The sequence below is a fragment of the Mustela erminea genome, chromosome 17 (genome assembly GCF_009829155.1).
Source record: "Mustela erminea isolate mMusErm1 chromosome 17, mMusErm1.Pri, whole genome shotgun sequence".
NCBI classification, from domain to species: Eukaryota; Metazoa; Chordata; class Mammalia; order Carnivora; family Mustelidae; genus Mustela; species Mustela erminea.
In genome coordinates, this window is record NC_045630.1 from 55,506,250 (window position 1) to 55,528,950 (window position 22,701).

A 22,701-nucleotide genomic window follows, 5' to 3' on the forward strand; every position below is an offset into this window, starting at 1 on the left:
TAAAAAGAATGTTAGGGAAAAGGCATTCTGGAAGGCTGGAAACCTCCCCTGACACAGAAAATAAATTGTTTTGAGAATAAATGTGCCATGAAAACATATAAACATTTTAATAAAATTTTCATCTTTAATAAAACTCTTATCATGTACCAGAAATCTTTGCATAAATATTTCACTGAAAATTTTACATCAATCCTGTTTAAAATGGGCATTATTTTCCTTTTGTAAGAGTTGAAAAATCTAAGGCATAGTAGAATAAGTATGTTTGCCAAGGAGGCACGAGGAATAATAGCAGGTTTAAGGTAGATTTCCCATTTAGGATTTTCTTGACAACTGCATATTGCCCTGAAGATTTAGATGTCTTATATAATAAATTTTTTTCTTTCGAAAAAACAAATGTGAAAAAGGTGATATGTGTATAGGTGTGTTTACATGTACAAACATGCATCACCAAGAACCCAAAGCAGCTTTTTAACTATATCCCATGGCAGTGACCTATAGTTTCACATTTCATCCTTAAGAGGCTCCTTAGAGAATTGAATCCAATGAATGTTCCAAGGCCAGACACAGTCATAAAATTCCCAATCTTAGAGTCTACCAGTGTTATCTAACATTAGCTAAGTGGAAAAAAAACAAACAAAAAGCAGAGTGATTATCCTATGGACATATTCAGTGCATCATATTATAATAACAAAATGTGAAGGGTTTCTCTCTAATATAACTCACAATAGAATTGAAAGCAAGGATAGCTCTTAAAAAGTTATTTTCTGTTGCATTTTCTGTTAATTTTTCATTATTTCAAACACTTATAAAACTTCAATTACTAGATTAAATTTGGCAATGCATATTAGCATCATAAAATTAGGATCAAAGGCATTATAAATTATTTTTAACACTGAAATTTCTTTAAAAGCCAAATACGTTGTATAAATTGAATGAGAACTGAACAAACCACAAAAAAAAAAATCTTTTTTTCAGATGGGTACAGAGTAATTCTTACCAAATCACAAAAACAGGTAATAAACCGGTAGGGGTAAAAACAGAACATACTGAGCTAATACTACATTAAAATGGTAAAAATGTGGAAAATATGTATGCATTTTTATTTTTAAAACACTCTATTTTATCAAACTTGTCCTTTTTACTCTTTTATCCACTTTATTATTTCAGCTTGCCAGTTTTGAGGGTGAACCATACCACATTCAGGAACAGATCATATTTGTCACAGAGAAAACAGAGAATAGTATTTCCCTGCATGCATGAAAAAGATGTAAAATAAACAGGCTTCTCTTTCCAAAAACCAAGAATTATCATTAAAAATGTTGTTAGGCGAACAAAAAAATAGACTCACAAAAAATTTATTTTTCAATTTCTGCCAGCAAAAGATCTAAAAACAGAAATCATGAATTTTTTGTTTCAATGAAATGCTTGTTGTAACACTGCCTTAGATAAAGAATACCCTTAAGGGATGTGTGTATCTGAATCTGGACTATCATTCATGACTACGGTAGATATCCTGGGTGATTTAAAATATTCAGATATGTAATCTCTTAAGGGCATACTGTAATTGGTACAAAAATATTTTAGAAATCAATTGAAGACTGTAGGTTTTAACTTCTTGGCAGCACAGAGTTGACTTGTTCTAAATAAAGACATTGTTGTTCAATCCCAGTGATTAGAGATGGATCATTGACTTGGGAAAAGCGTTTGCATACTGAGCACAGGATAAAGAAAAGTACCAAGGGGAGAAAATAACCATGCTTGATGTCAGGACTGAGTCTAGAATGTACGAGGCCATGGCAGAGCAGCTTTTACAATACAATTCTGTTTTCTCCCTTCCCATCAGGGCACTGTGGCATTTGATTTCTTAAAGTTAACATCGCCTACTATCTTATCTGCACAAGACACAGATCAATAACCGTGTCCCCCTTGTTTCAAGTTGCCAGAACATCAAGAGACAGTGTGGGAGCCAATTTAGTAGCCAGAACCATGTGCTGTTTATATTTTTGAGAGAGTCTAGGTTTCAAGCTCATGTGAAGTGTTCTCGTGTTTCTTTGCTTTTTCTTTTGAATGGAGAAGAAGAGCTGGCCTCTTGCCATTCCTGCTTTTAAGAGTAAGTAATTGTCAGAGGGTCTGAGCTATAAAATACTTAATGGCAGTAAAGACTACAGCTCAGCTCCACCAAAAGATGATGTTAGCAGCTTGGAAAGCAACCAACCTCTGAAACGAAATGGAAGGTGTGATCAAAAATAAGGAAGCAAAAATGAAACTGTAGAGCTGTTTTCCAAGGTAATATTTATATAATACACTTTCCAGTGAAGACAGAGTGCATTAAAATGATAGAGCATTAGCAAACATTGCCAAAAAATATCTAAAAGTAATGAGCATTTCCCTTAAAAGAAGCGAAATCTAATTAAGAAAAATGTACAAAAATCTGATGTTTTTTTTTTTAATTTCTTTTATATTATTTTATTTTTTTTTATTATTTTTTTTATTTATTTTTATTTCCAGCATAACAGTATTCATTATTTTTGCACCACACCCCGTGCTCCATGCAATCCGTGCCCTCTATAATACCCACCACCTGGTACCCCAACCTCCCACCCCCCGTCCCTTCAAAACCCTCAGATTGTTTTTCAGAGTCCATAGTCTCTCATGGTTCACCTTCCCTTCCAATTTCCCCCAACTCCCTTCTCCACTCTAAGTCCCCATGTCCTCCATGCTATTTGTTATGCTCCACAAATAAGTGAAACCATATGATAGTTGACTCTCTCTGCTTGACTTATTTCACTCAGCATAATCTCTTCCAGTCCCGTCCATGATGCTACAAAAGTTGGGTATTCAAAATCTGATGTTTTGAAGCTAACGAATGTCATGCTGGTCTATGACAATTATGCACTATTGAGTTTTAAAAATTATATTAAAAAATAAAAAGCATGATTTGTCAATCTTTTAACTGCTAATGAAATACACACCATAGATTTCTGAAATGTGGATATCAAAAGCATGCAGTTTTAAATACGGTTCTTATGAAACTGTATCACACTGATGATATAAATCTATTTTATTCTATTAGATGAGACAAGTTCAAACTTCTGACTGACTGACATACTTTCTGGGCATCTGTGTTGCCCTACTGTGGCAATCATGGACTTTCAATTGTTTTCACTTTTTAATCATAAATTACTTAGTTGTTGAGCCCATTATTAGAAAGAAAAACATCCACTTGAAATAAATATGTAACTAAACTAAACAAAATCGAATGTCCTTCTGCTAACCCAGCCAGCTTACCTTGAAAAATTTCAGTGAAATACAGATTCTGTCCTTCACTAGACCTATGCACAGTCTTGAAATTTATGTTGAATATAAACTCTTCCTAAGTCTTAAATAAAATTTTATAAAAAGAAAATCTCCCATCCTGCTTGAAAGCCTAGCTGTGCACAGAGTGAGTCACCACCATCTACTTCTTCCTTGATATTCACTGTCATCTGACATCAGATACATTCCCAGAATGTAAATGTGCATACTCACCAGTGGGCCCAGAGCACAACCTTTGGCCGTGCATGCTTGGACTCGGAAGGAATGTAAGCTCCAAGGAGCAAATCCATAAGCATGACAGCTGAGTTCTGAGGAATTGTGAATTAATATACCATCCAGATATAGTCCATAGCTTGTGATAACACCTGGGAAGATAATAATGGACCTTTAGCATGACTACCAGACAACAGCAAAGAATGTCTTAAGAAAGCAAGCACTTCTTGATATGATTTCTAATTTCATGGAATTACTGAATCACAGTATCTGGTACTTTCCCCAGTCTAAACCCTGTCTCTTTCCAAAGGATAAAACAGGCATTAAACCCCTAAATATCAAACTGTTAAGCTAATTAGTACAGAGACAGAAATAGAACCCAAGAGCCCCAGTATGAGACTCTTCATATTACATCATGTGAAGAGCTATCATTTGTGTTCCAGGTAAAACATGAATAAATTAAGTACACTTATAATTTGTATTGCATTCTAAAGTGATATCCTTAGTAGATGTGCTCTAGAAGTCAAATGTCCTTATTTGTTAGGGCATTATACATTACTCAGGATGTATCAGGCACTGTTCTAAGCACCTGTTGTGTGTGAACTCCTTTTTTAACTCTCTCCTAGCAGCACCACCAGAACAGAGGCAGTATCATTATGATCATTTCATAGATGAAGAAATTCAGGCAAGACAGATTAGGTAACTTGCTCCAAATCACATAGCTGGCCTGTGCTGGAGTCAGAATTTGAACCTAGGAGGTCTGACTCTAGAACCCATGTTCTCAACCACAATATTACATAACCTAACCATAAACACCTTAATACAAATTGCACAAAGAGTAGTCATGAGACACTCACGAATGGGTTAGAGAAACTGTGATTTACTGGTTTTAATGCTCAACTAAAATTTATTTCAGAAGGAAGTTTATGTGTCTTTTCATGAAATCAACTAGTAGAGATACGTGAAATTAAATAGTTGTTGAATATGGTCATTTGAATTATGTAGTCAAAATATTTTTATTAAAAGGAAGTTAGAGATCTGTGTTCCCTGGAATTACGGAATCCCCAAATTGATCAAGCATTGAGAAATAAAACTTTGCTTACATACTAAATTAGAACTGCTTTCAAAGTGAAATTAAGTTCACAGTGGCTGTTTAATTGCCTCTCTGTAGGATCCCCAAGGCAATCTTGACTCTTCCTTACCTGTGTATTTCTAGACTTAACACCATGCCTAAAACATAGTAGGTACTACATGTATATTGATTGAATGGATAAATTAATGAACACACAGCAGAATAAAGATATCAGCATCCAATCTAGAGGGAAAATGTAAGGCTATAGAAAAAAGAGATAACTCTCTACCTGAAGTATGAAAAGAGACTTGGTAAAAAGATGATATTCAAGAATAGCTCAGAGATAGATTTGGAGAAGGAACGAGTCTTGAAAGAGGCTCTAGCACAGTCAAGGTTGTCAAGGAATTCAGCTGGCTTACAAGAGGCCTGTCTCTTAGCCTAGGAACTCCAAATTTGGTCTCATTAATGTCTTAAAGGAAGATCAAACCTTCACCCATCATTGCATTAGGGATAGCATTCTTGGTGGGACCAAGGACATCAAGAGCTTTTTCCCGAGTGTCCCTTTCTCCTGGGAGGAAATCGCTCCCTTCCAGAATCTGCTCACAATGTTTGGCATCACCATCACCTGCAAATTTATAGAATGCTGCCCTCATTTTCAGGATATCCTTTACAAGACTGCTTTGGATTTAAAAATCAGTTCATAGCAAAACAAGTAGGGAGTGAGTTACTGTCATAAAAGTTACTCATCTAATAATATACTTCGTCAACCCATAGCCTAAGAGATTGCTGGAACAGCCTCCTAAAGCCCGCATTACAGCTGAGGCTGGGTGATGACGCCTGAGGGTTCGTACATGATTTGAGCCAGGGTTTTCTACAGTGAAAAATGTGGAAATGGGGATCAAGAGAAGGTAGTCAGAGTGCTTCCTCTTACTATTACACTTAATAACCTACATAAAATATGTTTGCATTCTCCAGCCACAAAGAGGAATACTTAGCTGTGGGCTGCACGCAGGTTACCGCTAAATTAGAAACAGAATATTACCCGGCAATTTGGGATCCTCATGCAACTAAATCAACAGGCAAAAAAGAAAAAAAAAGTTACTGTGTGGAAGGAGAAATTGGCTTCCTTGGGCTGACACTAAGCGCACACACCCTTCAGTAATGAAAGTTTGGGTTACCTTTCTAGGTCAAGATTCTAAAACAGATGAGCTGCTGGCTGAGGGCAAAGGGAAGAGGTTATAAATATCAACTGTGGCCTTAAACTAGTTACGGAAATAAGAATTATAGGTGTTACTTCATGTTTTATTATGTTCATATTACATAAAGATTTGTATAGAATAACTAATTTTCTCCTCTCCTTTTCCCTGCTGATTTGTATAAAGAAAGTTAACAGGTATTAATTTTATCTTAGTTTTTATGTTGCAGGATTTCTAGGTCGGTCGTGTCTAAATTCAAGGGGGCATGAACCCAGGTAGACTACAATGACAGAGGGTGAGAGCTTCTTCCTTGTATAAAGCAGAGTAGGGTGTTAGGTGGAAGCATGCAGTGATTATTGCTGGTCATGGAAAGTAGTGGAAGCCAGAGGAGCATGCCCGGGTGCTGAATCATCTGGTCATTCATCCGGTTCATCTGCCCACAGCCCCACATCCGCAGGTCTACAGTCTGCGCTGGGCTTGACAATCCATCCTCTGTATTTGCAGTCCTCTGACTTGCCGGCTTCCTCTTGGATTTCTCCAGTAGGAGGCACTGCAAGCTGGGCAGAAACAGGAAGACAGAAAATGTCCAACTTGTAGCTCTAAGCGCTGAGGCTTTTGCTGACTGTTGAGAGGTCAGCAGAGGGACAAAGCAGCTGTGGCCTCAAGCAGTGTCGGCAGCAGAAATGCCTCTTCTGCATTTCCAGCTTCTTCAGTAGTGGACTCTAGGTGGCCCTTTAGCTTGGGCTGGGGCAGTACCTCCTGAGGCCGACTCAGAAGCCAAGGACCAGGGAAGTTAGCAGCGCTCTGACAATCACCATTTTTGTTTCTACAGCCCTTCCAACACATTTGTAATCAACTCCTTATATTAAACACAGTCTGTCTTACAATCCTAGCACATTTTCTGTTTCACTAGTTAGATCTTGGTCAGTACATCCTTTAGGATTAAAGCTGTTTATATTTGAACGAGCTAATACTTTTTATTTATTAATTTTTTGAGCTAGTGCTTTTTAAACAAAGCTACTACTTGGACTTATTTTCCTTGATGAGGATAACGTTGTATAGCTTATCTTTTAAGAGCAGGTCTATTTCCCTCATTTCCAAATTTTGGGGTAACAGTATTTTACTGTCATGTAGCCCTTTGGCTACACCAAAAAGGTACAACTGTCACCTTTCTCCTTTATTCTAGTATGACCATCTCTGATAATTCTGAGAATATTTACAGAAAGTATTCGGTTTAATGCCATTTAATAATCAACACACAAAAGCACAGATGAATTAAAACTAAGAAATGAAAGATATATAATGTAAAACTAAATAGTCACAAGAAATTTAAGAGAAGAAAAAATGGATAAAATCACAGTAATAATCATGATAAGAAATTATGATGTGCCAGGCCCTCAGTTAAGCAATCTTTTAATCCTCAAAAAAAAAAAAAAAATCTTATGTGCAAATAACGTGTTGGAGAAGCTCTTAAAGAAATTGTAAGACCCTCAAAATGCTATCTACTTGACCTGCTTTTCAACAATGACATAGAAAGTACCCAAATCAATATTTCCGTTTTCTTACATAATTGGGGAACAGAGAATTTCTTTTATGCTAGGATTATGTGCATAATATCTCATTTATCTGACATATTGGGAAATGACACATTTCATAGAAGTTAATTTTCTTTATAACTAAATCTCATTCCTTAAGTACAAACTTTTAAGAATTTTAACCAATTTTAGAGGAAATCTTTCCAGCAAGGACTCCACAGTACTCACCTGTCTTCCCACACAGACTATAATGAATATAATTGAATCATCTCGTGATGACTCAAACCATGCATTATGGACACCAAAGAGTATATTCTCTAATTCAGTAGACCCTCAGGGACCATGAGATCTAGGATACTTACCCAGCTTTTACCCTTCACATCCTCAGTGGCTACACTTAATCCATTCTTATGTCTGCTTTTTGAGTTCTCCTTCCTCCCTCAGTGACAGTCTCTCAACAGTTTCTTCTTTGTTTTGTCTACCTGACTTAAGCAAGTCAACCCCTAGCAAGCAATGCTAAGAAACTAGATAACCGTGACGTCCGGAACTAGGTATAAAGAAATAACACAGATGCTAAGAGAAGGACTTTGAGCAAGGTGAGTGCATGGCAAATGAGCTGAGAATAAAACTAAATGAGATTTGTGACAGTTTATTCAACTGCTCAGAAATTTTTTAGTATGGAGGATGCATCTGAATGAAAAGGTGGGTGAAACTCAAGTCCAGCTTTCACACGAGTGAGCACGCACACATGCGCTCATGCACGCGTACCTACAGAGTAACCCAGCGTTTGGTAAGTAACCACAATTTGACAGCACTTGTGGGAAGAACTAAAAGGTCAATTATAGATCTAAACTGTAGAATCCAAGTGTACACTGGGTAAGTGTCATCTAGCCTTTAAGTCATATTGGACTCTGTCCTCTCCTCTGCCTCCCCCACCATACCAAGTCCATCATCGAGTCACATAGACTGTACATTCCCAACTGATCGTCACCCATCACCATACTCATGGCCACCTAGTCCATTCTGCCATCATCTCCTATCTGAGAATAATAACCACCCTCATGTTTTGATGCATTATTCATGTTTCCATACAATTCATTCTTTATACTACAGACAGAGGGCCATTTTTCAAAATGCATATCCAAAAATGCCACATGCAGTCAGTGATCAGTCAGACCTTTGCTGAGTACTAGCAAGATGAGAGTTCCCCATCCCAGGATTGGGAAGCTGGGGTCAACGTGAGCATGTTGTGAAGCTGGAACAGACTCATAATGTTGATCTCTCTGGGTCTTCTGCCTTTAGCTCCAGGTCTCAATAGCTAGTCACCAGGTCTCAAGGTCAGGCCAAAGTGGGATGCCATCATGGTTTAGAGCTGGTGCCTACATCTGCCACAAAAAGGAGCCTGAGACAAGTGCAAGTATTTCCTTTGATCTGGTTTGGGCAAGGTCATTAGCGATATAATCCATGTTAAGGACATATGGTCAAACTGCCTGGCAAATTGGTGGACAATAAGAGATACCATTTGAAAATAACAATGCATTTCTTACCAAGATAGGCAGGCAGATGTCATAACTTCTCACTAACAGACTTTTTAATGTAAATTAATTAGTATTATATAAAATATTGTATAATTCAGTTCCAATAACATACATTTAGCAATTAAGTCTCAAATATGTATTAAGACAACAATTTTAATTGATCTCAGATTTCTAAAGTAGATAACAAAAACTAATGAATTTCCAGTGCACATTTTAAGTGAAGCTTAAGGAGGCACTTTCCTTCTTTAAGTAGGAGTACAAGACATATATGAATAGGTTTGAAAAAAAGTTAAATGTAAAGTTCTAAAAATGCTGTGTGTTTTTGACATTTTAAACACTTTATTATTAAAAAATGTACTGAACACTCATGTTGAGTCAGACAATAGGCAATATGCTTGATATGAATTATTTCCATTAACATTAACAACATCAAGAAATAAGAAGTGTTATTTGCCTTGTTACTGAGTTAGGGGAACGGACTCTTAGGCTAAGCTGTTTTCTAGGGTCAAATAAATATCAACTCCGGCTTGGAGCCTGGCAATCTCATCTCCCTACCACCACCGCTCCTCTTCTTCATCTCCAGCCTAACTTTCTCTGCTAAAGTAGGAATTCCGCTCAAATAAGCACTGACAAACCCATTCTGGCCCTACAAGCAATTAAGTTGAGCATAACGAAAACTTAGTGTGTATCTACCGGAAGTCAATTCCTGAAAGCTACTATGCTTGGTACTTTGGGGAATAGAAACAATAAGAAATAATATCTGCCTTTATGGAAGTAAAAAGGGGCTAAACACAGGTCTAATTAAACAATTGAAGAGCTAAATAAAAGTGATAAGCACCACAAAAATTTTATGCTCAACAAATGGTATAGACATACAAGAGCTTCTAGCAAGGGGCAATCACTCTGCCTTAAGTAAGTCCTGAAAGCTTTTTAGAGCAGCTGGGGTTTCTGTACAAAGCAGCTGGGTCTTCCATAAAAGGCAAAATGTGAAAAGGCCATGTCTCAGGAAGATGTTCCTTGTGGGGAAATGACATTTACCAATGCCTGGAAGCAAGAAAATGCAAGGTATAATAAAGACATCCAGAATAGATCCGTATTCTGTTGTTATTGTCGTAACTGGTGAAAGCCTAATAGAAAATGAGCCTTCAAACAGATGTTCAGACCTTGAATGCCACACCAAGGGTTGGGGATTTTATGATGCACGGGAGAACTATGGATATTTTTTATGTATTGACCAGGGGTTAAAATAAACATGGTATTTAGAAGAATTAATCTAGAGTCACAGTTGCAATAGACTGGAGTAGGGAAGACCACAGGTATAGGGAAAAGGGCAGCTGAAAATATCAAAAGGAAAAAAAAATGTTGAAAGCCTCCTTTTCCTGAATATACAGTAATGAGTTATGATTGAGAGAGGGATGTGGGAATGCCATATTGCAGTGGTAGTATGGAATTCTAAAAGAGAAATAGCTTTAACAGTTTTATATATTTTCTCTTCTTTAATAAAATAAATTTATAATGCTAGAGCTGAGGTTAGGGTTAGAGTACAGCATTGTGTCATAGGTCACTATGCAGGCAAGAGAAGGGTCTATCCACCTTAGGGTTTGTGAAGGCGGGTGCGAATGATTTCCAAAAGCCCACTACCAAAGAACTAACTTACCTTTCGTCTACTGGTTTCAAAGGGGACTGTTTTTCAACTGGGGGATTAAAAAAAAGTCACACCCCTGTTTTGCATCTTGACTGTATCAGTGTCAAAATCATAGTTGTGATCATGTACTATAGTTTTAAAAGTATCCTGGGGGAGCTGGAAAGGGTCAACGAGATCTCTCTTCATGATTTCTTACAACTGCATGTGAATTTGTAACTATCTCAACATGTAACATTTCATTAAAATGCAAAACAAATACTGTTCCATAGGAAAGCACGCAAAGTAAGAGGAGGCAAACGCTTGAAAGTCAAAGGACGTTTATGCTGAAAAATTAACAGTATTCATGTTTTAGATCAGATGCCATCAATCCTCAGGAAAAACTCTTGAAGGCAAAAAAAAATTTCAGTTTCCCTTTACAGAGGAGAAAAACAAGTTGGAGAAAGACTGAATAACACAGTCAATGCCAGACAGAAAGTGTCGGAGCTACGGGTTGGTGTAACATGCAGAGACATTCAGGTTCAACAGTGCACAGACCATTACACTCTCTAACTTCCACGCACCTATTTCTTCTATATTTTTTAAATTACGTGATAAAACATAACATAGAAAAATACATAAAATATGTTATATCTCAAAGACAAATGAAAAAGTGGAAAGCCATGTAACCATCACCAAGGTTAAAAAATAAAATATTGCTAGCACCCCACAAATCTTCAGCACCCCATGAACCTTCTATGTGTCTTCCCTCATTCCAGCTCTTTCTCTTCCTCACAGACAGCTGTGTTAACTTCTAAAGAATGATTTGTTGCTTTTCTATTTAGGAATGCATCCATAAACAATATAATTAAGCTTGGTGAATTTTTAAATGTTTTGCTAATAGAATCATATAATATATAGTTTGAGGGGGAGGCACCTGGGTGGCTCAGTCGGATGGGCTTCCAACTCTTGATCTCAGCTGGGGTCTTGATCTTGGGCTCATGGGTTTCGGCCCTGCATTATGCTCCACGCTGGGTGTGAAGCCTACTTGAAAAAAAGATATTTTTGCTTCTTTTCTTGTTCACCATAATAAGCATGAATCCTGTCTGTCTGGTTGAGGGTGATCACACTTCACTCATTTCCATTGCTGTATCGTATTCCTGCACAATACAATTCATTCATTTATTCTACTGTTGACATTTGAATTGTTTTCTTGTTCTGTCTCTTACGTCACTGTATCTGTTATCATTTTTGTACTCGTGTCCTGAGGCAGATGTGAAGTTTACTAGCACATAGGTCCTGGAGTGAAACTGTTGGAATATATTTAATTTTGCTAGGCAACACCCAACCGTTTTTCAAAGTGCACCAATTCCCACGATGAGTCCTCATTGTTCCATATCCCCAAAAAGACCTTGTATAACTCACAGTTTTAAACTGTGCCAGTATTATATGTGGTAAAATGGAACCTTTTTTGGTATTATTTTTTATTTCCAGCTTATGAAAGAGGTTGAGCCCATGTCCTTATGTTCATTAGCTATTTGCTTTTTGTTCTTTTGTGAAATGCTTTTTCAGATATTTCCCCAGTTTATTATTATTCTTCTAACAACATCTAGAATATGTTATCATTGACAAAGTGTGTTGGAAAATAATAAATGAAGTAAAGAGTTTAGGTTTCATTTCTTCTAAGTTTAAGTTTATATATTTTAAAACATTTTATCAAACTATAGATGACAGATGATCTTATATTAGTTTCAAGTATACAATGTAATGATATGACAGTTCTATACATTACCCATAATGCTCACCATGGTAAGTGTAGCTACCATCTGTCACTATATAATGCTATTACAATTATTATTGGCTATATTCCCTCCCCAGTTTATTATTGATTCCTAAGAATACTTTAAGTATTCCAAATACTAGCCTTCTGACAGTTACGTGTGTTATAAATGTTATATCCCACTCTCTTACTTATCTCTTTAGGTACTTTGTTTACAGCAGATTTTGGTGAAAGAAGAGTTTGTAGTTTTATTCTCCCTTTTACCATTTTGAATTTACCTATTTGCCCAAAAGTTTCCTTTATATGATATTAAAACAGCTACCCCAACTTTCTTTTCTTCTCTTATCCTTTCTTTCCACAGTTTGGGTTGTTCAGGGGTCTTTTTGTCAGTCTTCAGGACTCTTGAGGAACTAGATGTTGGCTGTATCCTCACAGCAACACTAACTCAAGATAAATGAGAATCCATCTGAGGACTGTGTACCTGACCAAGCCCCTGACATCACTGTTGACATTGTTTATGAGTAAATGGTTAGCTGGTATTGATGAGAGCTGCGGCCAAAGAATGGACACTAGTCAGGTACCAGGTAGACTTGGGGGGGATGGAAGAGCTGTGATTTCATCCAATGTCATTTGATTAAGCTTTTAGAAAAAAGGAGGGAGAGCCCACGGCCTTTCTCTCATGACCACACACTTTTACAACTTAGGAAGCTCACATTTTCCAAACTTTTTTTTTTTTCCCTTATCAATAAAATGGGGGTCATATTCCTTGTCCTGGTGGCCTGACATAGTTAATGTGAAAATCAAATGAGTGAGCATATATGCAAGTACCTTAGGAATCAAGTGTGATGCATATAAGAGAAATGAACTTAGAGCTGTGCCTTCCTTCACATGTAAATTAAAGCCTTATTTGCTGTGAAAATCTTGCCTTAGACCATCTCTTCCTACACTCACCTGTGTCATGTACTGCATATCTCTTGTAAAACATAAACTGTCCATCTCTTGGAAGCACGTTGTAGACAGGTCTGTATTCCCTACTTGTATGCTATCTGTCATCACCCAGCAGTTTCCTATGTGTGTGCTAACTATTGAAGATTCCTCTCTACCCCAATCAAGTCCAGAGAGCACAGTGTGGAAAAACAGAACAGGTACTTCCCAAGTGCTGTCAAATACTTTTTGAAAAAAGAAATCTGCTGGATTTAGTGGATTTGGTTTTCAGAAGTTATCTGATTCCTCAGTAAATACTTATGGAATACCTACTATGTGCCAGACATTGTGTTTCAAGCTGGAAATATCCAGAACAGTCCTGGTTCCTGCATTCATAAAACTTCCAATCTAAGTGAGAAGGAGGACTAAGTGGATTATGTATTAAAAGAGAACCAGATGGAAAAGAAGGAAAAATGGTAGTGGCTGAGAAGGCAGATGCTAACCTCATCTAGGTGGCTTAGGAAATTAAATTTTTCTGAGAAAATCGTGTTTAAGATGAACTTGGCCCTTGGACCTACTTCATCAAAAGAAAAAATGTCAAAAATCATTATCTGATTAATTACAATAAGTATTTCATAATAATTAATAGAAAGATTTCAGTGAGGTATCAATGAGTTGATTATTATTTAAAAAATTAAATATCACAGACATATTAGATAAAGAGTCTTCATCTAGAACTTTTGAACACCATTCTCCTTATTTGCTTTTAAAATGTCTAGGGTGTCAAAGTTTACTAGATGGAATTTTTGTTTACTTATTTACTTTTGCTATTTCCAGAATACATTTTACATCTATCAGTAGACCCAGCCCCCGAATTCTGTGTGTTATGTGTGGATTATACGAGATTTAAAAATCAGTTAAAGACTCAGCAGAAACTTGATAGCAACTCAAACTCATTTACAAAGCTATGGGCAGAGTTAAGGGAAAGACGGGGTGGTAATAATGCATTCCCAGCAGGTCCTAGTTAGGACTCCTAGGAGACCATGCTAACGTAAGTTCAGTAGGATCCTGTAAACATCCTCAAATTTGCAAGGGAATGGATGAGAACAGATTTGGGAACCTGACAAAGAGCTGGAGTTATAGGAAAGGGCCATTGGATGGGTGCTGCAGCTTTTGGAGGAGGGATATGGCTCTACTCTGGAGCCCAGAGCCGGGGTCGAAAGGGAACAAAGGCTTTAAATTCTGCGACTTCTTTCTCTTCCCACCCTCTGATCTCTTGCTGCTGCTGCCACTGCTCAGAGACAAACCAAAAGGAAGCCAGAGAGAGACAGAGAGCAAACTCATCCACACTCTGAGTAAAGGTCAGCCTTGTAGGGTACAGGGCTGAATGAAAGAGCAAAGAGTGGATCCAGAAAGTCTGAAAAATATATACATCTAACATAAAAAAAATTATAGTAACACTTTATGTTGCACTGTTTCATCTTTTCTGTGCTTTTCTTTTGCTTACTCTCTGGTGCTAGTAATTGGTAAGCTAGCTAGAACAAAATGAAACAATAGAATGCTGTGTGGTAAAAAGGGATCAGGTTATTTAATCTAGTTCTACAATTTCAGTTCCACAGTGGATAATCCACAAAATGGATACTTAATTCCCATTGGCTGGCCAGGGTAAGCAGTTTCAAGTTTATCACCTTTCTCTTTCCATAATGGTAGAATTTTTAAGGTGTTTAATTTTCACAGGGAAGCTGAAACATAATTGTCCATAAAGCACATCCACTGGGATATATATCTTTGTGCCTCTTCATCATGTTCTGTCAAATTGTGTTTCCTAAGGTGCTCAGTAGGTTGTCATCTATAACCAAGGAAATTCAATACAAGTACAATACGATGTAAATTTAATACAAGGTATCTCTATGTACACTGAAGAATTCTGTTTACTGTAAGAATTAAACAACAGTGCTTTAGTGTGTCATGAAAATAACATGTATAGTGAATATAGATACTCCAAACATATTTGTTGTTTTTTTTTTTTTTTCCAGTACAGCATGGCAATATGAATATCAATGGCAAGTTTTCCCCCAAGGTCCAGATGATGATTGAATGTGGCAGTTATCTCCCTGTGTGAATACTTGATCCTTCAATTAAAAAGGAAAAGAGAGAACAGCTTTCACATTGTGGAATAATGCCTTATTACTGTGAGGCTTTCCTAAAAATGGAATCAACGGAACCTAAAAAAGATTATGCTTGGGAAATTCTACCTGACAAACTGATTGGAGGTGTTTCATAAAAGTTACACAAGGTTTGCTCAAAACTGTCAAGCAGTTTTCCTAAGTGATTCACTGAATTCTATAATCCATTTCTCCTATTAAAACTGAGCATTTCCAGGAAAGAAAATAGAATCGCCTTTTGGGTATTTAAAAATAAAGTTAGTTCAAAACAAAAAGTTTGAGAATAGTTATTCCTTCAAAACCACAGAAAAATCAGAACAGAAATCATAAGAATTTTGAATATTGTCAGTGAGATTGATGCATCAAACAAGTCAAAGCATCTAAAAATTTTTTTTTCATGTGCCTAGATGAAATACTGAATTATGAGCTTTTCTACAAAATGTAGAGGCAGAAGAGTACAGTGAATAAAATCATGAATTTTTTTGTCATTGACACCTTGCTTTGTATTAAATTCCTACTTAACTAGTTGTCTCGAGCAATTAATACTTATAAATCTGAGTTTCCCCAGCTGAATGTTAGAGAAGCCATACCCATTTCTTTTCTTTTCTTTTTTTTTTTTTAGATTTTATTTATTTATTTCACAGAGAGAGCGCAAGTAGACAGAGAGGCAGGCAGAGAGAGAGGGAGAAGCAGGCTCCCCGCTGAGCCCAGAGCCCCATGTGGGGCTTGATCTCAGGACCCCAAGATCATGACCTGCACTGAAGGTAGAGGCTTAACCCACTGAGCCACCCAGGTGCTCCAGCCATACCCATTTCATAGCTGGTTGTGAGGACTGCAGTGCTTGCTACCTAGCTCTAAGCTGTAGCTATTATTACCATTAGCGTTGGTAGGAAATCAAATACTTTTTTCTTCATCTGGGTGAATTGCTTAATATTCACACACACAACTTCAGGTACATAAACTATAAAAGTCTATTTCTTTCTCATCATTTCTTAATGTGAAGGACGACATATAAAGTATATAAAAGGTCTGTAGTTATTTTTTTACCATGCATTTCTGAAACATATATATGCTTAAAAACTAAACTTCATGGGGTTGCCTAGGGGGCTCAGTTGGTTGTGTCCAACTCTTGGTTTGGGCTCAGGTTGTGATCTCAGGGTCATGATATTTCAAGTCCCATGTCTAACTTGACACTCAGTGTTAAATTCCTTTCTCTTTCTCCCCTCATCCCCATGCTTGCTCTCTCTCATTCTGTCTTAAAGAAAGAGATAAAATATTTTAAAAACCTGAGCTAAATGTTCTTCAATAATGTTCCATTGTCTTCATGGTATTATGTATAAGTATGCCAAAATAATCAACTTCTTAAATTCTTTCTGTTCTTATTGACCCAGTTGTCACTATCTTGGTACATATTCAGGTCCAAATTCTCAAAAAGCTAGTCCAGTACAAAAGGCTGAATTAGGAAAATATTTTCACAGGTTCCTTGAGTACTCTTTCTTTTCTCAAGAAGTACGTGGGACCCTGTCCCATGGGTGCCCAGCTCCCCTTCTCCTGTGTGTATCTTGAAGTTACCTCCTCTCGATGGCAAGGACAGTCTACCCTTTCGCACAGAGGCACGCAGACCCCGTTTCACGCGCTGTTTCTCTTTAGAATCTTGAAAAAATCACTCAGCTGAGAAAATCTTAGGCCAAACAACCAGGTCTTTGAGCCTTCAGCAGGTCAAGAGGGAGAGGCCTTTCTGCTGTCTTTGAAATCATTCTTCTACATTACGTAATTATAAAACATGCTGTAAATGTGTGTTTGTGTGTATTGTATGACTGCGTATGAATATACTTCTCACATCCATATGATTACTATGGTATTATTGTCCCTGTCCTCAGCAAACATTAATTCCTTCAACAGTGATTTAATACTCCTCTACCCATGACTGGAACCCCTGCCAATTGCTGGCACTAGAACCGTGAACAAGGTCACGGAGGACAAGACGCATGCCTGCCCTTATGTGGGTCACAATCTAAGAGGGAAACTGTTCTAGCAAATTTGCTCAAGTAAAGATAGTGGATAGTTACAAGCAGTTGTAAATATTACTAAAGGATAAGAATTTCACATTCTCTATTACCACTTACTATTTAAAAAACATATTCTGATTACTTTCAAATGTTACTACATGTTATGCTAGGTAATGAGAAATGTTTGGTCTAGTCAGATATTGATGCTGATTTTCAGCAAAGGAAACTTCAAGTGTGAGGAAAAAGCATATTTACAGATTCTAAGGTCTAGGCTTCTGAAAGCGAATATGGCTCAGGAGAATTTGGAAGCTCTCGAAAACATAATTCTAATTACGCAATTGTAATCTTCACAACACAGGTCACAAACTTAATAGACAGTAATCCCTTGTGCCCCTTTCACTGATGGCTGATGGCATGACAAAGGCAGGGTCCAGGGGCTGAACAATCAAGGGTTCTTATCTTCCTAAAAGTCACTCTTATTCAGGTTTTAAAACCCTGCCTGAAATTCCAGCCTGCAGAGAACGCCTTTGCCAGAGGGAACATGGATGCCCTGATTAGAGAAACCAGCTAGAAGCAAGGGGCTAGAATTCAGTAGGACGTCTTTGAAGGAGAGCAGAGCCCTAGGTGTGAATCAAGTGATAAAGACCAGGTACTTAAAGACTACTTGGTAAAAGAAGACAATTAATAGCATGTAGCATTATTTATAACAGTAAAATAATGGAAGCATAAATATCCACTGATAAAACATGGGTCACATAAGCTGTGGTTTTATTCAGTGAGATACCACTGCCTTTTAAAACACTGAAGCTGGGCTCTTTCTGCTTAACTGCCCTGGCAAGATGTCCCCACCATGTTGTGAAGTGAGAAAAACACATTGCACAGGACAGATAGAATGATCTTAATTTGGTTTAACAAATGTATATTTTATGTATATATCTTTATGTGATTATTAATTGAAACTTTTATTTTAAACTAACAGCCTTTAACCTTCCTTCTTCTGATTTAAGAGTTTGTTGCATTTTATTGTGTCCTCTCTACCTCATATTTTTTTAAAAATGTGATTAAAAATACATAACCTAAAATTTACCATCTTAACTATTTTTCTACGTGTAATATAGATTGTTGACTAAATGCACATTGTTGTATAACAGATCTCTAGAACAGATCTCTTCATGTTGCAAAACTGAAACTAGATTCATTGAACTGCAACTCTCCCTTCCCCCTCCCAATTCCCTGCCCGATTCTACTTTCTGTTTTTATGTGTTTGATGAGACTTTAGATACAGCATATATGTGGAATCATGCAGTGTTTGTCTTTTTGTGACTGGTTTCTCTAAGTTAGCATAATGTCCTGGAGGTTTATCCCTGTTGTGGCATGTGATGATTTTTTTTTTTAAGGTCAGGATAATATTCTATTGTATATACATATACACACCACATTTTGTTTATCCATTCATCCATGTATGGACATTTGGGTCTCTTCCATCGCTTGGCTAATGTGAATGATGCTACCGTGACTGTGGGTGTGCAAGTACCTCTTCAAGATCCTGCTTTCAATTCTTTAGGATAAATACCCAGAAGTGGGATTGTTAGATCACACAGTAATGCTATTTTTAATTTTTTGAGGCATTTTCCATACTATTTCCCATAATGGGTGCCCCATTTTACATTCCTACCAACAGTGCCCAAGGGTTCTAATTTCTCGACATCCTTGCTAACATTTGTTATTTTCTGTGCATTTATTGTTTCTTTTGGTAGTGCTAATCAGCAAAGTTTTAATTGAGTATCTATTATGTGGGTCAGGCACTATTCTTAGAACTGCTGGTACAGCACAGAACGAAAGATTCCAGAACAGGAAGAATTCTCAGAGCACAGGAAGCATGTCCTGAAGCAAAGAGCAAGCTTCCCAGCACAAGATGCGAAGTGAGAGCAGGTTGGGAGACAAAGAAGAAAATGGCAATCAGAAGGGCAAGAGGCCATTCTCTTAGTCACTGGTTCAGGATTATCACAAGACTCTGATGAGTAGAAAGTGACTGTTTAAATCAGAGTCATTTACAAAAAGCAGAGAGCCTGTTTCCTAAGCTATGCTGGCTAAAGATGACCACTTGCTTGTTAGGCAAGAACTAGACATTTATATCCCAGCATGTGCAAAACCATGCAGGAAGCATCTGTTACACAACAAGACAGTCTAAATGCTTATGTGTCTCTGGACCTGCCACATCTAATGGAGACCCAGAGGGAGGACACTCCCACACCCCATAGGGCTCCCTGGGGAGCTGCTTCTCTGTAATTTGGCACCTTCCTCACATCCCGACCTTGTGATTCCCTTGTGTTCCCCTATGGAACTCTAATATCTTTAAGATCAGAGATTAGGCAAATTCATCTTGGTATCATCAGAATGATGGCACCTAGTAGGTCATCAAAAAATACACTTTGAATGAATAAATTCAGATTTTTGCAGGGTCTGCGGAAGTTCTCGAAGTTATCTGGGTGAAAAATAATCAGTGGCCTTCCTTAGAGAAGTGCAGTTGAACCTTGCGTGGTAAGACAAGTCAGGAGTGAGCCAGGGTTGGAGTCAAGATTGCCGCCCAGGCTTCTGGCTGGCGTGACTGGGTTGTGCTAATAGTGAGAGGAGTAACACAGGAGAAAGGGCAGATAGAGGGGCAGAGGACATGCGGAAAAATCAACTTGAATATGTTGAATATAAAGGGTAATAACAATCCAGGTGGAGGTCTCCAGATCTTGGGGTCCTGGGATTAAGCCCTGTGTTGGGCTCCCTGCTCAGTGGGGTTGGGCTCCCTGCTCAGTGGGCAGTCTGCTTCTCCCTCTCCCCCTGCTCTTCTCTGGCTTGAGCTCTCATCTCTCTCTCAAACAAATAAATAAATAAAATCTTTTTTTTCTTTTTCTTTTTTTTTTTTTTAAAGAGACCCATGTTTAGTTCTGACGAATGACTTAGATCTCCACAGTGAAGATGGAAACAAAAACAGGGGTTGTCAATGCCAATTTTACAATAAAGAGAACCGGGGCTCATGGAATTTAGTCCATCTCCCCAAGTAACACACTACTACACAGCAGAGGTAATATTTGTCTCTAGGCCTATTTGACTCCACACACACACATCTTACAACACTACAGTAAGCCTTAAGTATTCTAGAAAAGAACACATGTTAGGTGTGTTACAGTAAGCCATAAGTATTTTAGAAAGGAATGTGTTACAACCCTACAGTAAGCCATAAGTATTCTAGAAAGGAACGTGACTCTATAAATGCAGGTTGAGTCATACGTTGGGAGTGACCTGAATACTAGGCTAAAGAATTTGGATTTTTCTGTTAGGTTTTTAGGGTGAAGTATGAGGCTTTAAAAACAAATAGAGGAACAAGTTGTTTTCCAACAATCAGATTTTCCCTTTTCAGACAACAGAAAATAAAAATCAAACACTGGAAAATTTAGGGCAAGTGAAGAGAAAAGTAGGTGGCATAATAGTTGCTGTTTTCTTTTTAAATGAACACTATTATTTTTTAAATGTCCCACACTGCCCCACAATAAAAATTTTGAAAATTCTGATGTGACTAAACACAAGACTTTAGAATATAATAAAAGTGTTTAAAGAAATCTGCAAAACTTCAAATTCTTTTTGGTTCAATGAATATATTTTAAAATTGCTTATAAATGCACAAAACATAGTATGCAAATATTCTTTTAAATATAGAAAGTATTTCTGTAGGTCTACCTAGGATTCTGAGTACAGTTGTGGTTTCAGGTGCCATGACCAACTGGTATGAAGAAAAATGTTCTACGATGCAAATCACGTAATGGCATTTAATACCAATCCAACAGGAATAAATCACTAACATTTGCATTGCCATCGATGGGCCAGATACATTTGTGGAGCACGAAGTACGACAAGTTTTTTTACTGTCTCGTATCAGAGATCCATTTATTTTTTTAGTAGGAAATTTGTAACAGTACAGGAATCACTTCTATAGTAGAGATAATCACTCACTATAATTATTTGAGCTCTCTCCATCACCTCAAATACATCTAATGCATTTGCCAAAAGTTTAATTAAAATGAGATAACTGAAATAATTAATATCATAGTAAACACAAGACAAACTAAAAAAATTACATTTTTTTTCTTCCATTCTTTTTGGCTATGCTAAAGAAGGCCATCTCAAGCTACTTAAAACAATTTCTAGGAGATTAAAAATCTCGATGTTTGTCTTAAAGGGAACAAAATTTGATGGTACATAAGTGTCCACCAGTCTGGAATAAGGACAGTATGTTGTTTGAAACTTAAAAATATTTCTACTTAATGAATAAAGTAATTTCTACCTCCAAGTTTTTACAAATTCTTTATAATAAGATTTTATTTAAGCTAACTATAACTGGCTAACTTAATTCTCTAAGCTATGCAAAGATGTGTATATCATTTAGAAATATACGCAATCAACTTGAAGTTAAACAAGTAGAAATACACATATATTTAATATATGCACTGTTTAAAAACTGCATGCTGACAAATTTACATATAATATATTAAAATACAGAGTTTCAAGTGGTCTCTTCTAAGATAAACTTACTCAATCAAAAGCATTTTGAAATACAAGATGTGCATGGACTTTCCATCTCTCTGCCTCTCCAAGAATGAACTAAGAACTATCAAAAATAGAAACTCCCTGAAAATATAATGTCACTGTCACAACAGCACCTTGGGAATCCTCATCTGTTCTCTGCCCCTCTCCTGGACTGTACTGAACAATAAGATGCAGTACACAAGAACTATCAAAAGGGAGCACTTTTGAGCCACCAAAATTGTGTGTTAGCCTAAAAACTACAATCTCCTAACTACAGACAATGATACTATCTCAGGTATTTTATGTGCTAAAATGATCATTAAAAATTAAGCACCACATATAAGCTGCCATTTAGAATATTAATTTACCTTTGCTAATCATCTTTTTAACTTGAGGCTACAAGAGTTCACTTACCATTTGGATATTCAGGCTCCGTCCAGGAGATGTGAAAGGAGTTTGGTGAGTAGGAGTGCGCTTTGGGGGCCGGCACTCCTTCCGGTATCTGTTCCTCAGTTAGAGCCTCCCTGGCCTCGCTCACGGTGCACCCACCCCCTGTGCAAGCCTGGGGAGAAACACCAAAACCACATTTCACTCTGGGTCCCAAAAGTTTTAGTGAGCCTTGGAAACAGAGGATTCCTAACAAGAGTTCCAGAGTCTTTGAAATACAGTTTGTTGCTCCACACCACCCTACCCGCCCCCCCACCAAATAAATCTGTGTAATGCTGAGGCCTGACATTTAATTAGTTCACTTTTTAGGA

General features: G+C 37.3%; 1 protein-coding gene across 1 annotated transcript in view; it reads right to left on the reverse strand.

Moving 5' to 3' along the window:
• USH2A (usherin) overlaps nucleotides 1–22,701 on the reverse strand; it is a 681,041-nt gene that overhangs the window by 313,598 nt on the left and 344,742 nt on the right. Inside the window, exons 34-35 of the mRNA XM_032319004.1 lie at nucleotides 22,358–22,505; nucleotides 3,529–3,680 (exon numbers count right to left, since the gene is read on the reverse strand). Coding sequence (XP_032174895.1) covers nucleotides 3,529–3,680; nucleotides 22,358–22,505 — 300 coding nt within the window. The remainder of the gene's footprint in view (nucleotides 1–3,528; nucleotides 3,681–22,357; nucleotides 22,506–22,701) is intronic.